Below are 12,378 nucleotides of genomic sequence, written 5' to 3' on the forward strand. Positions count from 1 at the left end.
GCACACACCCTCCTCAGCCAATGCTGTTAAATGCCAGGATGCAATCCAGAGACTTACCTTCTCCACTCGGAAAAATAATTCTTTGGCTGATACTTCTACAGAGGGATCAATAAACTCGCAGGTAAGGACTGTTTCTATTATCGGCTCTTTGGTTGTGCGTTCCCCAATGATGGCTTCACACAGCACGTAATTCTGCACCACCTGCATGCAAGAGACACTTGTCACCAGCGGGTGCTGGCATCCAGCAAACTGGCTCACCACCCACCACGGGCCCTATTCCTGCCACAGAGTTATGGTCACTGCCCCCTTTTCTTCCTGTGATGCAGCTTATTTATTCTGCACTCAATTGTCTCTAACACTGCACCCCAACAGCCACAAAAGGCACTTGTGAGACCCTCCCTCCCTTCTCACACAGCTTTTGTCTTACTCTGTGCATACCCCAGATAAACCACTTGGCACTTGTTTAATTCACTTTCTTCTTGGGCTCCTAGTCTAAGTGTAACTTATTTCTCTGTCCTTCCTTGCTGACTCAGCATGCAACACTGGTTGCCCCAAAAGAGCAGTATTTCCTTCCACCCCTATTTTGGGATCAGCACTGGGTTTTGGTAGATGTGAAATCACAATAAAGCCTTAGCTGGCCTGATGGTGGCCAGCAAGGAAAGCAACTGGTGCTGCCATGGAAACATGTGGCCCTAAACCAGTTTCTTGAAGGCCCCTGCTCATTTCCCCAGGCAAATGTCAAGGGACTGTGGAACAAGCCCAGGGGAGGGGATCTGATGGTTCCCCAGGCTCAGCCCTTGGTGGAGACCTCACCTGCGGAATGCTGGAGAAGCCTTGCACCACCATGTGAGCTGACTCGCCTGGCTGCAGCTCCATTGACTGTGGCTGCAGCTGAAACAGCGGGGTATGTTCAGGGCTCTGGGAATCCTCTTTGTCCCTGGAGCTACTGACAAATGTGAAGTTCTGGCCCTCCTCCTCAGGTGCTCTGTAACATTCCATGGTCCAGTGGAGCCGATGGAAATGGTAGCCCCCGTTTGTGAATTTGAACCGACGAAAGCAGGGACTGAAACTAGAAGAGAAGACAAGATGGAAAATAGTATGGGAGTAGCTACATTTCCCTGGTCATCAGATTGCTCCCAATGAACAATTTGAGGTGTTAATATCTTGGAGACTGTCTTCATTTCCAGGTCTTAATGTGGACCAGAAACAATGTCTGATAAGCTGCCCTTCTGATGTCATCATTGCAAAGAGAAATATGTTTATCATGGCAATGTAGCAGTTTCCAGGAGATGCTGACAGGACCTGGTGTTTTCCTCCAAAATGTTTGTTCTGGGACAATTAATCCTGTTACTGTATTTTGTATTAATCTGTGCCCAAAACTATTACCGAGTCTTTGAGATCCTGCACTTGGGGACCCTGTGGGGGTATGATTGCAGGCATTTTTAAAAACCAGATCGGAGGCAGTTTCCAGATGATCCCAGCAAGCCGGCAAAAATCGGCTGCCTACCCTAGGAGAGGAAACCAGGGGAGCAGGGCCTCTCTCTTTCGTGGCAGCTTTGGTTTTGCACTCGTAGCCATTCGTAGAAACTGCATTTTGCAATTAGAAGCTGTTCTGAAGTGAACTTTGTAAACTCTGCTGGCAGTGAAAAAAACGAGCAAGGTCCTGGGCAGAGCAGAGCAGCAGCAGCAGAGCCCACAAACGGCACGAGGAAGCGGCGGCAGCAGTGGCGCGGACCCCACACAAAGCAGCAAGTTTCCATCTGCTCTAGAACTGCTCTGTGGGCTCCTGCCTTCCTGGTGGGGGTTGTCACCATCCTGTCTCTTTGTTCCCGGGGCCCCTGGTTGCCTGGGAGGTGCCACTTTGGAAGGGAAGGGTGTGATGCCATCTTCCCTCGGTCCCTCAGCCACATGGCCGCCTCATTCGAGCACCATTTCAGGAACCTCTTTGTTCTGGGGAGTCTGCGAGGTCATTACTTGATCAAGTGAGGACATAAATGTATTAGAAACAAAGACAATTCAGTGGCAATTTAGCAACTGGTTTCCATTTCAGTGGCTTTTGAGGGTATCTAACAATTCTCCACTGGCCATCACACGTTTCTAAAGGAGTCTCTGCCTTCAGGGAAGGAGTCAGGGCTTTGAACACTAAAGAAGATCTTGCCTGAAGGATGACAGCAAAACTGCTCCTTGCTGAGACAGGAGGAGAGGTGGGAGCAGAGAGATCTCCTACCTGAATTGGTATCCCAAGTTGATCTCTGGAGGGAATGGTTTATCTGTTACAATAGTTGTGCCAATGCCCTCAGCCGTGATCGAGAAGGTGGTCCAAGGGCTGTCGCCAATGAACAGCTCCACTACGTCATCAAAACACCCGGTGTCATCCGGGATTGCTGTGACAGTCACAAGAATCTCAGACTTAGGGGGGATCACTCCTTCACTGGGATCAATAGTGAAGACGTTGGGTTTGCGAGTCTGTAAGACAAACATAATATGCATTTAGGATGGAAACCATACAGCCTGGTCTCTTGTGGGATATAAGAAAAGGAAAGACTAAAGAGGGGAGGATAAAAATCATAAAGACTTAATTTCTCTATAAATATAAGCTACAGTATCTGGCAACAGCAGAGCTTATACAACCTGTATTTTCCCCTCCTTTAACAGACTCACACAATTAACCCAGTTTTGCCCAACCCAAGGGACGCTTATCCTCAGGAGAGTATTCCTTCCCCAGTCTTTCTCTGGAGTGCGTGCCAAGGAAAGCTACTTTCTCTCTCCTGGCTCCTCACAAAGGCTCAAGGCCGGAGGAAGTCAGGACTGCTCAAATCCCACCCCAGCAGCCACACAGCTGGAGGACACTGCTGACAGCCTGAGGAATAACTCTGCAAAGCCAGCTGAGCAAAACCCCAAAGTCTCCTCTCCCAAGGGACTGTCAGCGCTTCTCAACATCCCCTAAAGGACCAAAGCCCTCGCTTCCCACTGACCATCAGCTGTAGAGGAGTGCCCCAGTGCCCTCTGCTTTGGAAAAGTCAGCTCTAAATGGTTAGAGCAGAGCAGCAAAGCAGGAAGCAGGAAAACACCTGCAAGACGTGCCCTGTAGGCATGGCATGGCCTTCCTAAGCATTCTTGTCCTCTGGTTTCTCACGGACCACCCTCTGCAGATGGGGAAGGAGAGCTGGAAATGCCCCAGCGAGGGAGCAGAGGCGTTACAGCAGCACAGCTGGACTGACACAGCTCTGCAGGCCAGGGCCTGGTACGAGCATGTAAAACCCATCCTTTCCATGCCAGGCCCACCCAGCCAAGGTGCTCTGCTCCCTGCAGAGGTGGAGAGCAGAATTTCATTGTGGAGTCAGGGAAGGCCGCCCTGGCAATCCCCCACTTTGGGCTTACGTGTGTTTATGCCCCAAACAGCTGGAAAAGCAGCAAGAGGAAAATTCACCCCACTCCTCTTTGGCCCAGGAGGCTGAGCCTGGACTCTCCCACACAGCCCGACACTTTATCCACGGACACAAACAAGTCCACAGTGTCAGGTTTTAACCAGCTCCACAAGTTCAACCCACCCAGCATGGAGAAGAACAAACCTCAAGCCCCTCCCAAATCTCCCCCTCCAGCAGGGAGCACATCCCACTCAGCCCTGGCCCCAGCCTACAAGCCCTTGCTGGCTGTACCAGCCCTGCTCACCCTGCCAGGGGAGCAGCCCCAGCTCCTTCTGCCCTATGCAAGCCTCCACAAATTAAACAGCCTTTCTCTGCAGCTGGTCCACAAAGATGCTCTTCAATGCCATGGAGATCACAGGCTGTGGAGATGCACAACCCCCACACGTCTTTGTGCAGACAGCCCTACTGGTTTGACCCACAGGAGGTCTGAAACTTGCCTCCCCATGAGCAGTTTGAAGGCAGATCTCACACGCTGGTTTCTGCCATTAACAGAAGTTTGGCACAAAGCAAATGTGGATGAACAGGGGAACCATAGGGAAGTCCGTGCCCTCTCAGGAGCAAAGAGCCACAGGCTTCTCTTGATCTCAGAGCTCCAAAAGTGTGCACACAGCTAAAGACTTCCCATAAAATTAAGGGAGTACTTGTCAACACAATCCAGACTCATTTCTGCTCCAACACCTCTGCACCTGATTTCACTGAGGGCTGCCCCAGCTAAAACTAGCCCAGAGCCAGGTTCCTCTTGCCTTGCTCAGATGGAATATTGGCGTATCTTGCCTCCTCTCACACAGGGCAATATGGCAATCTTGCATATAAAAACCAAGAAATGGCTTCTACTGACCAGTCAATTTCCCTGGGAAACAGCCCCACAGATACTTACGACCTCCATCCTGAAGTCTGCAGGGACTAAACCCTCATTGACGAGGTGAAAGGTTTGTGTATTATGATGTAGCGCTGGGATCTTGCCAAATTCTATCAGTCCTGGCCTTGGGTAGATAGCTGCCCACGTTCCAGTGCTCCGTAAAACGTGTCTCTGTTCCAGAAAGCAGGCAAGAAAGATTTGAAAAAAAAAACCAAAACAAACCACAACAGTGAAAGCTAAAAAAGCTTAAACAGCTCAGTCCTGCTCAAGTTATTTCTTTAGGGACAACTACCACTCTCCAGCTGAAATGCTGGGCTTTTGGGGGGAGAAGAAAAAAAAAGACATACTCACTCCAAATAAGGGATTAAGGTAAGAGAAAGTTTCAAACTACAAATTATTGGCCCAAAAGTAAAAGCTTTGCAAGAAATCTGTAGTTAAGAGCAGGCTGACAGTTAAACAACTGGTTATTCTGGGGGGGAGAAACCCTCCTCTTTAAGGTAAGGGGTGTGATAGTTAAAAGCAACTGTTTTGTCAAACTTCAGGCTCCCTGCCACAGCCTGCACTGCCTGGCCCTCCTCTTGACTGATTTACATGCAGTGCCACACTGGCCCAGTGTGATGGTGCCATCCAGGGGATTTGGCATCATCATTTTCATATGTTTTAAGATGTTTCAATCCTTGCAACTACTTTCCAAATGCCAGCTTTCCTTTCTTTTACAGAAAGCTCAAGGTTCCCAGAAATCTTCTGACATCCTCTTGAGATGACAAGACATTTTAAAACAGATGTTTCCAAAGTTAATAGCATTTTAAAGATTAATTAACTAAAATTATCCTTGATTCCACCTTAGATGAATTATATGCTGTGTCAGACACTGAGATTACCACCTATAAGGCATGAGCTGTTTATGCCACCAATCCCTTCTGTCCTTCTCCACACCAGCCTGTGCCGGTTCTCCCTGGAAGAATCCCTGTACGCTTTGCACCAGCCAGGATGAGTTGCACAAAGGCACGCGTCTCCCCTTGCACTCACCAGCGGGTTTCTTTCATCCCCGAACACGCCAATAAGGACGTCGGTGTCATACTTGCCCAATTTTTGGGCTTCGATTGTAACTGGAATCTCTGCTATGCTGAAAGGCTGGACTATCCCACAGGGTTTGGAGCTGGAGTAGAACACAGGAGTATCTTCCTTGCGTTTCTAGAAGGGACAGAATCAAATGCAGCTTCAGAGGGACCTTGGAAGAAACTTTAAACACCTTAACATCCACCACAATGGCAACTCACACACACTTCTAAAAATCCCCAGGACAAAGGTGAAAGGCACAAACAAGATGCAAGAATTGAAGGCTTAGCATTCTCAGGGGGTCCTGCAAGGAGGCTGCCAGCACAGGCGTTGGTGTCTGTGGATGCAGCAGCTTTTCACAACCCTCTAAGATCTCCCACACCCTGAAGACTAGAACATGAACTGCTTCCTCAGGAGGTTAAACTGCACCTTAGAGTTTACATTCAGGTAGGATCTTGTTCTCAGCAGATCTTTAAGATTGAATAGAAACCAGCAAACCAAACCCTTTTTTTCCCCTAATAATCTCCTCAATAATATTGGCGAGGAGGAGGCGGATGCGATGCCAAACCTGAGCAATGAGCCTGTAGCAGGCAGGAATGTGGCTGTCATTCACAATGAGGAACTTCCTCTCGTACGGCTCCTTCAGATGGCATTCATCGTAGCACAGGATGGAGGGGTACACTGTCAGCTTAGGAACGATGCATCTGGGGAAAGAGATGGCCCCAAGGGAATCAGAGCTACTGAGGATGGAGAAGGTTTACCCCTGAAGGTTGTGAAACGGAGCGTAACACATCTGTCACTGTCAAATCAACATTTAACAGCCCTACAGTGATAAATTGCCTTCAAAGTCTTCCCACTCAAACATGTCTTGTCAAGGAGAGGCAAACCCTGAGACGCAGCACCCAGAGGCTGCCAAGTGGCCCAGGAAGAGCACTTGTCCCACAGCTGCCTCGGCCCCTCCTTTACCCAAGAAGGCTTGAAAGGACTCCTGGAACAGTCCCAGTGATCCATGAGCTCTGGGGGAGCCTTGCCAACAAGGACCAGTGCTCACCAAGGCTCAAAGAACACCAGACTCCAGTGTCTCAGTAAAAATGACTCCCTTCTCTGCCATGGTGCTGTTGCCCTGGCCTGAGAAGTCAGCTGGTTTGCCCCAGCCCTGGAGGGCACAAGCCACCACCTGCCCTACGGAGTGGGTGATCACCCTCTCCCACCTCCTACAGCTCCCTTGGTCCTTCACCCCACGGCTCTCTACGCTGCCTGTCCCCATTTGCACGTGCTTGACAAAACTGCTGCCCAGGCACTGACCGGACGGCTCTGCCTGGGAGAGGGAGCTGCATCCCTCTTGGCGTTAAACTGATGTCCACAGCAGCATAGCAGGATGGAATTTGGCTGCAGCTAGAACAACTTCTGGGTTAAGTCTGAGAACATTAAAGCTCAAAATGGGAAGCAGAGGGAAGGAGAAAATCTAGAGCTGACCTGCCACATCAAGGGCTGTTTTCCCTTCATAAGATCTTGCCCTCACCACCCTCGCTGTGAGCCACTTCCCCACTGGCAAGTGCCCTCATGAACAGAACCAGACCCTGACTCTCGGCAGGCTGCTCCCTGTGTCCCAAACCAATGCTGCAGGGTGCTCACAACCCAGCACAACTCCACCTCTTGCAGAAAGAAGGAGAGGAAGCCCTTGGCAAATTTGTTCCACCTCAAGCACCAAAAACCAGGCCAATAAATTATATCATTCCTGTTCCCTTTAGAAAAAGGCCCAGGATCATGCTGGGGTGGGAGCAGGGGTGCTTTTCACCACAGGCTGCTTTCCAAGTACTGCAGTTCTCTTGTCCAGCTGGGCAGAACACGAGGTCATTAAGCAACACTTCTCCTTGGGAGCTGCAGCCAGCAAAGCCTGTGCAAGGCAGTGTGCTGGGGGAGGCCAGGGAAATGCTGATACCTGCCCATGACGGTCAGTGACAACACCTTCTCGCCAGCGCCCTCCACGTCCACCAGGATACGCCGGTGGTACTCCATCACAGCGTTGGAACACAGGGTCACCTGGTGGAAGAGAAGAGCAGTAAATCCTTCCTTACAAAAGCTCATTGCCCATGCGTGGTGTCCTCCAGTTCTTGTTTCACGGTAAGGAAAGGGAGGATTTTGCCTTCATTCTTCTGCTGGTCCATGTGTAGAGCACAGTCTCTGGGAGTAACACAAGCCTTCTGGCAATACCGGATTTGTTAAACACACCCTTCTATCAGGGCATAGGTCAGCTAAACTAAAACATTAGAGTAAGGCTCTATGCACCACTGCATTCAAATTAAGGGGCCAATTTTTCATCTGACTGCAATGACAGAAATGCAGAAGAAATCTGTTGTCTTGAACAGAACGAGTTCAGCTTTACAGCAAGAAATGGAGGGCAAAGTGTGGCCCAGCAGGGGCTGGGCAGTTCATGGCTGCAGAGTTTTTTCTGTCTCCCCTGGAGATCCCTGCAGTGAACACAACTCATCTGCTCCCCAGGAGAGGAGAAATAAACCAGGAAGAAAAGCAAACTGCCTTATACAATGACATCTCTCTAACAGCCACCTCCTGTCCTCATCCTTCCTCTGCCCACTTTCAATCAAAGAAATCTCTCTCAAAAGCACAAGAGCGGCTTCCGTACTGATCATCTGGTACATGGTTTCAGCTCGTGATTTTGGAGACAAAACAGCTCCTTCAGGAGCATCCCCAGCACCCCAGCTAACAGAGGCCTCACACCGGTGCAGGTCTCTCACGCACACGATGCCCAAAGCTGGCAGAGCTAAAGCCCTCCCACACTCCAGTGAAGCTTCAGCCCCACTAGCTGGACTCTTCCCATCATACCTCAATATCCTGGTGTCCCTGGGGGAGGATGGTCCCTTGTCTGGGAGTCAATTTAAACTCCTTTGGCTCCACATAGAAATGAATTCCCTTCCTCCAGGATGGGTCGGTATTGTTGCGCATTTGATCCTGGCAGGTAACGACAGGCCCTGAACCATCGTCCGACATGCGGAGCTTGAACGTCAGGGACACCGGGGAGGCGTTAGTGAGGCGGAAGTTCTTGGTGTAGGGAACACCTAGGAACAGGACACAAATATCCATTTAGGCACCAATTACATCATGACTCCTGGTGTGAATATCCTGGTAGGATGAAAGTATGCTTGGAATTTAGCTTTTTGTTATCTGAACTACAGCTCACCGAGCAGCTGCATGAGGAATTAATCGTCACTTAGTTCCCTTTGACACTGATCCCAGACTGCTGCCTTGAAAATGCCCACTCTTAGCCCTGCTGAACACCACAAGTTTCTCTCTTTCTCATGGGGAGGAGCTCCCTCACCTGCTCCAAACCAGCACCAGTTATTTCTCACTGATGAGTGTGCACCCAGACCGAGCATTCACCTCTGAAAATTCAAGCTGTAAAAATTCCCTGTTAAGTCTGCCAACACTGCCACTGTTTTCAAGATATATCAACAATGAGCTGTCATTGAGAAGAAGCTACAGCAAAAGAAAGTGAGGATGGAATCAGGAAACAGAACGTGATGCAAAGCACCGCAGTGCAGCTTCTCTCTGCAGGATCCTTAAGGCATCTCTTGGTTTGGGCCAAACAGACTGAGCACGTGACAGCTCAGAGCCCACTCCACTGGAGGCAAACCTGAGCCTTGCTTCAAGAGTCGCAATTAGGAACCACATCACACCTCACCCAACAAATGGGGACATCACACCTGTGCCGCTCACTGGCATTGCTGCCTGCAAGGGTTTACCCCACTTCAGCTCTAAGATTTGCTTTCCATACTGGAAAGCCAGAGATACAGCCACGCATGGTGGGGGTGTCCCGCAGAGCGCAAACACCAGCCACAACCTGCTCTGCAGTGGACATCTGGCTTGGCTGGCCAGCTCTGTGGAGAGGAGACTTCTCCTCAGGCTTCTCACCAAGAGTCATCTGAACACACGCGGGGGGAAAAACCAACAGCAGGCACAGCCCAGAGCTCCTCCGTGCCCATCAACAGGGACCACTGCCGGCTCCAGCAGTGACTCCAGCACGCAGGCAGAGAGGCACAAGAAGGACAGACACAGATGTCCCAACCTCAAACGAGACTGAGGTCACCACATGCACACAACAGTCAACAGCTGAAAAGAAGCAAAGACACAACAGCTGCCTTCAGCTGAAGGGACCTTAGCAATGAAATTGGATTAAGCAATAGGATCAATCTCCTACTACAGAACCATGTTTCTACCTGCTGCCTTTCTTGTTTCATTTCTTCAAAAGGCAGCTTAACAAGTGCCTCAGTGCTGATGCAGGGAGGGGAAGAAGCAGCTCAGGAAGTCAATGAATTTTATTTAAAATTCATGAACTTCATTGTTATAGGTTCAGGCTTCATAGCGAATTTTTCCCTTGGTCTGGGGACGGGGAGAGAGGTTTTGGGGGGGTTTGGCTGTGGGGGTGGGCTTTGGCCTTCGGGGTTCTTCAGGAATTGTGGCGTGATGCCGCGAGCCGTTGTGAACTCGGAGCTGAGATTTCGCAGGAAGCGGACCTTTCCTTCCTTCCTCTCAGGGATCGGGAAGCTGCGGGAGCTTGTGTGCTCGGCCCCGGGACTCCGCTACGCTGCAACTCGGCACTACGATCGAACCTGCCTGCCTTCCCCCCTCCTGCCTGCTGCTGTTCGGCAGTGCCGAGATCGCCTGCTGCCCCTGAGTTTGCAAAAGGAGCCATTTCCTGCCTTCCTGCCTTCCTGCCTTCCTGCCTGCCGGCCTTCCTGCCTTCCTTCCTGCCGGCCTTCCTGCCTGCCTTCCTTCCTGCCTGCCTTCCTTCCTGCCTTCCTTCCTGCCTGCCTTCCTGCCTTCCTGCCTGCCTGCCTTCCTGCCTGCCTGCCTTCCTGCCTTCCTTCCTGCCGGCCTTCCTGCCTGCCTGCCTTCCTGCCTGCCTGCCTTCCTGCCTGCCTTCCTTCCTGCCTGCCTTCCTGCCTGCCTTCCTTCCTTCCTGCCTTCCTGCCTGCCTTCCTTCCTGCCTTCCTGCCTTCCTTCCTGCCTGCCTTCCTGCCTGCCTTCCTGCCTTCCTTCCCTGCCTGCCTTCCTGCCTTCCTACCTTCCTTCCCTGTCTGCCTTCCTTCCTGCCTTCCTTCCTTCCCTGCCGATGCCAGCTGGGAGGGGAGCGCTGCCCTACCAGAGCCAACAGCTCCTCCTGCCTGGGATCATAACCACACCCAAAGGGAAACACAGGACTCGGCGTTCTGTTACTGTGGTGTTGTTTGTGCTGTCCTGATCTATTCTAGTAAAGACCTGTTATTCCTTTTCCCAGATCTTTGCCTGGAAGCCCTGTAATTTCAAAGGTATAATAATTTGGAGGGAGGGGGTCATCTTTCCATTCCATGAAGATTCCTGCCTTTCTTGGCAGACATCTGTCTTTTAAACCAGGACAGAGACACACCAGAACATACTGACATTCTATTCCTTGGTTCTATTTGATCTCACGATGGCAAAATGCTACCTGAGGCACCAGCAGCCCTGGAGTTCACACCCTGAAGAGGCAGAACGTGAGTGATGGATCCCCTTATGTGCTCAATTTTGGAATGCACAGACCCCTCACGCTGCGTCCAAGCCCAGGGAACACTCACCAAAGGCCATGTCACCAAAGTCAATCTCTTTGACGTCCGAGTGTAAATTTGGTCCCTCGATGCACCCCCTGCGATGACAAGGACAGAGGAGGCAAAGGTTAAAGGGAATTGCAAAGCGTCCGCCTGTCGTGGCTCAGGGGCAGAAAACCTGGTGTCAGGGGCACCATGGGTTTCAGATCAACACACCACCATGTGCTCAGCAGTGTCCATGTGGACAGGAGGCAGCCAAAGCCAAGTGGTCAGCAGGCAACAGCCACTGATGGGGCTTTGGGCACAGGGCAGGCAGGAAGTGCCCCAGAGTTGCTGCTGGTCCCATGAAGGACCCTGAACACACACCCAGACACAGCTTTGTGCCTCAGTTTCCCCATCTGAAATGTGATGGACTTCTGTAACCAGCCTTTCCAGCCACACCTTCCCTGATTTGCTACTTCTTAGCTGATATAGCTGGTGTTTCCATGGAGCTTTCTCAGGACCCACACAGTAATTACAGACAGAGTTTTGAGACATGAAGCCAGGGCAGCCCCAAACATCTTCTGAAAAGAGCAGCAGCAATTCTACTCAGTGGACAAATGAATCTTAAGAGGAAAGGACCAGCTTGTTCCCAGTGCATCAGCTGACACAGCCAAGAGCAATGGTTTAAACAACCAAACATGGGTATCCTCAATCTACCACACCACCTCACCTGCCCTTGAACTCAGCAGACACAAGCTCCAAAAGTCACCAACATCCATTGAAATCAGCACTTGGAGCTGCACAACACTCACAAGTTTATTTCATGGTTGATGCCAATCAATGCCCACTCTGGCTTCTGGTTAAAAATCAAGCACCAGTGAACTGTGCCTTCTGTTGTATTCACAGGACTGCCCTTGGCTCTGCTCTATGCACGTCAACAAGAGACACCTTGCTCAGGGAGAAAGCTGCTTATGCAGTAACAGCCCATGACCAGTTTGGGGGAGGGACAGAGGAGAATCAATTAATTGATGTTAAAAGGTTCCCTCTTGATTTCCAAAATAAAAACCCAGCACTTTTCCTCCAAAAACAAAGCCAGCAGAATTGTTTCTCTACTATGGGCAGACCTACTTACTGCTTTCCTCTTGCTTAGTAATAACCTTCTTGTTCTCTTTCATCCATTTCCCCTCATTTATACAAGGTATAATCGACTGCAGATTGCTTTCATTTCTTTACTGCCTTGACCCAGTGCCCTCCAACAGCAGCAGCCTAGCTCCAGAGCAGCCAGCATCAGCTTTCCTGCTTACACTACATTATCCCACCAGCACATGGCTCAGGCTAGCAGGGACAAGCCCTCACGCTGCTGTGGTTCTGAGAAGTGAGCTCTGCCTCCCCTATTATCACCCCTTCTCCCTTTTGCTGGGCAAGGATTCTCTCTTGCAATGGCACCAGCCCATGGGATGAAGGCCAA

The 12,378-nt window shown here is 50.6% G+C and overlaps 1 protein-coding gene across 1 annotated transcript in view; it reads right to left on the reverse strand.

The window, feature by feature from the left end:
• Positions 1 to 12,378, reverse strand: part of LOC138112757 (hydrocephalus-inducing protein homolog) — a 78,202-nt gene that overhangs the window by 39,176 nt on the left and 26,648 nt on the right. Inside the window, exons 12-20 of the mRNA XM_069020356.1 lie at positions 10,959 to 11,026; positions 8,191 to 8,423; positions 7,289 to 7,389; positions 5,915 to 6,050; positions 5,317 to 5,481; positions 4,306 to 4,458; positions 2,228 to 2,466; positions 814 to 1,069; positions 58 to 201 (exon numbers count right to left, since the gene is read on the reverse strand). Of these exons, the coding sequence (XP_068876457.1) occupies positions 58 to 201; positions 814 to 1,069; positions 2,228 to 2,466; positions 4,306 to 4,458; positions 5,317 to 5,481; positions 5,915 to 6,050; positions 7,289 to 7,389; positions 8,191 to 8,423; positions 10,959 to 11,026 (1,495 nt within the window). The remainder of the gene's footprint in view (positions 1 to 57; positions 202 to 813; positions 1,070 to 2,227; positions 2,467 to 4,305; positions 4,459 to 5,316; positions 5,482 to 5,914; positions 6,051 to 7,288; positions 7,390 to 8,190; positions 8,424 to 10,958; positions 11,027 to 12,378) is intronic.

Source organism: Aphelocoma coerulescens, chromosome 6, assembly GCF_041296385.1.
Source record: "Aphelocoma coerulescens isolate FSJ_1873_10779 chromosome 6, UR_Acoe_1.0, whole genome shotgun sequence".
In the NCBI taxonomy this organism is placed as follows: Eukaryota; Metazoa; Chordata; class Aves; order Passeriformes; family Corvidae; genus Aphelocoma; species Aphelocoma coerulescens.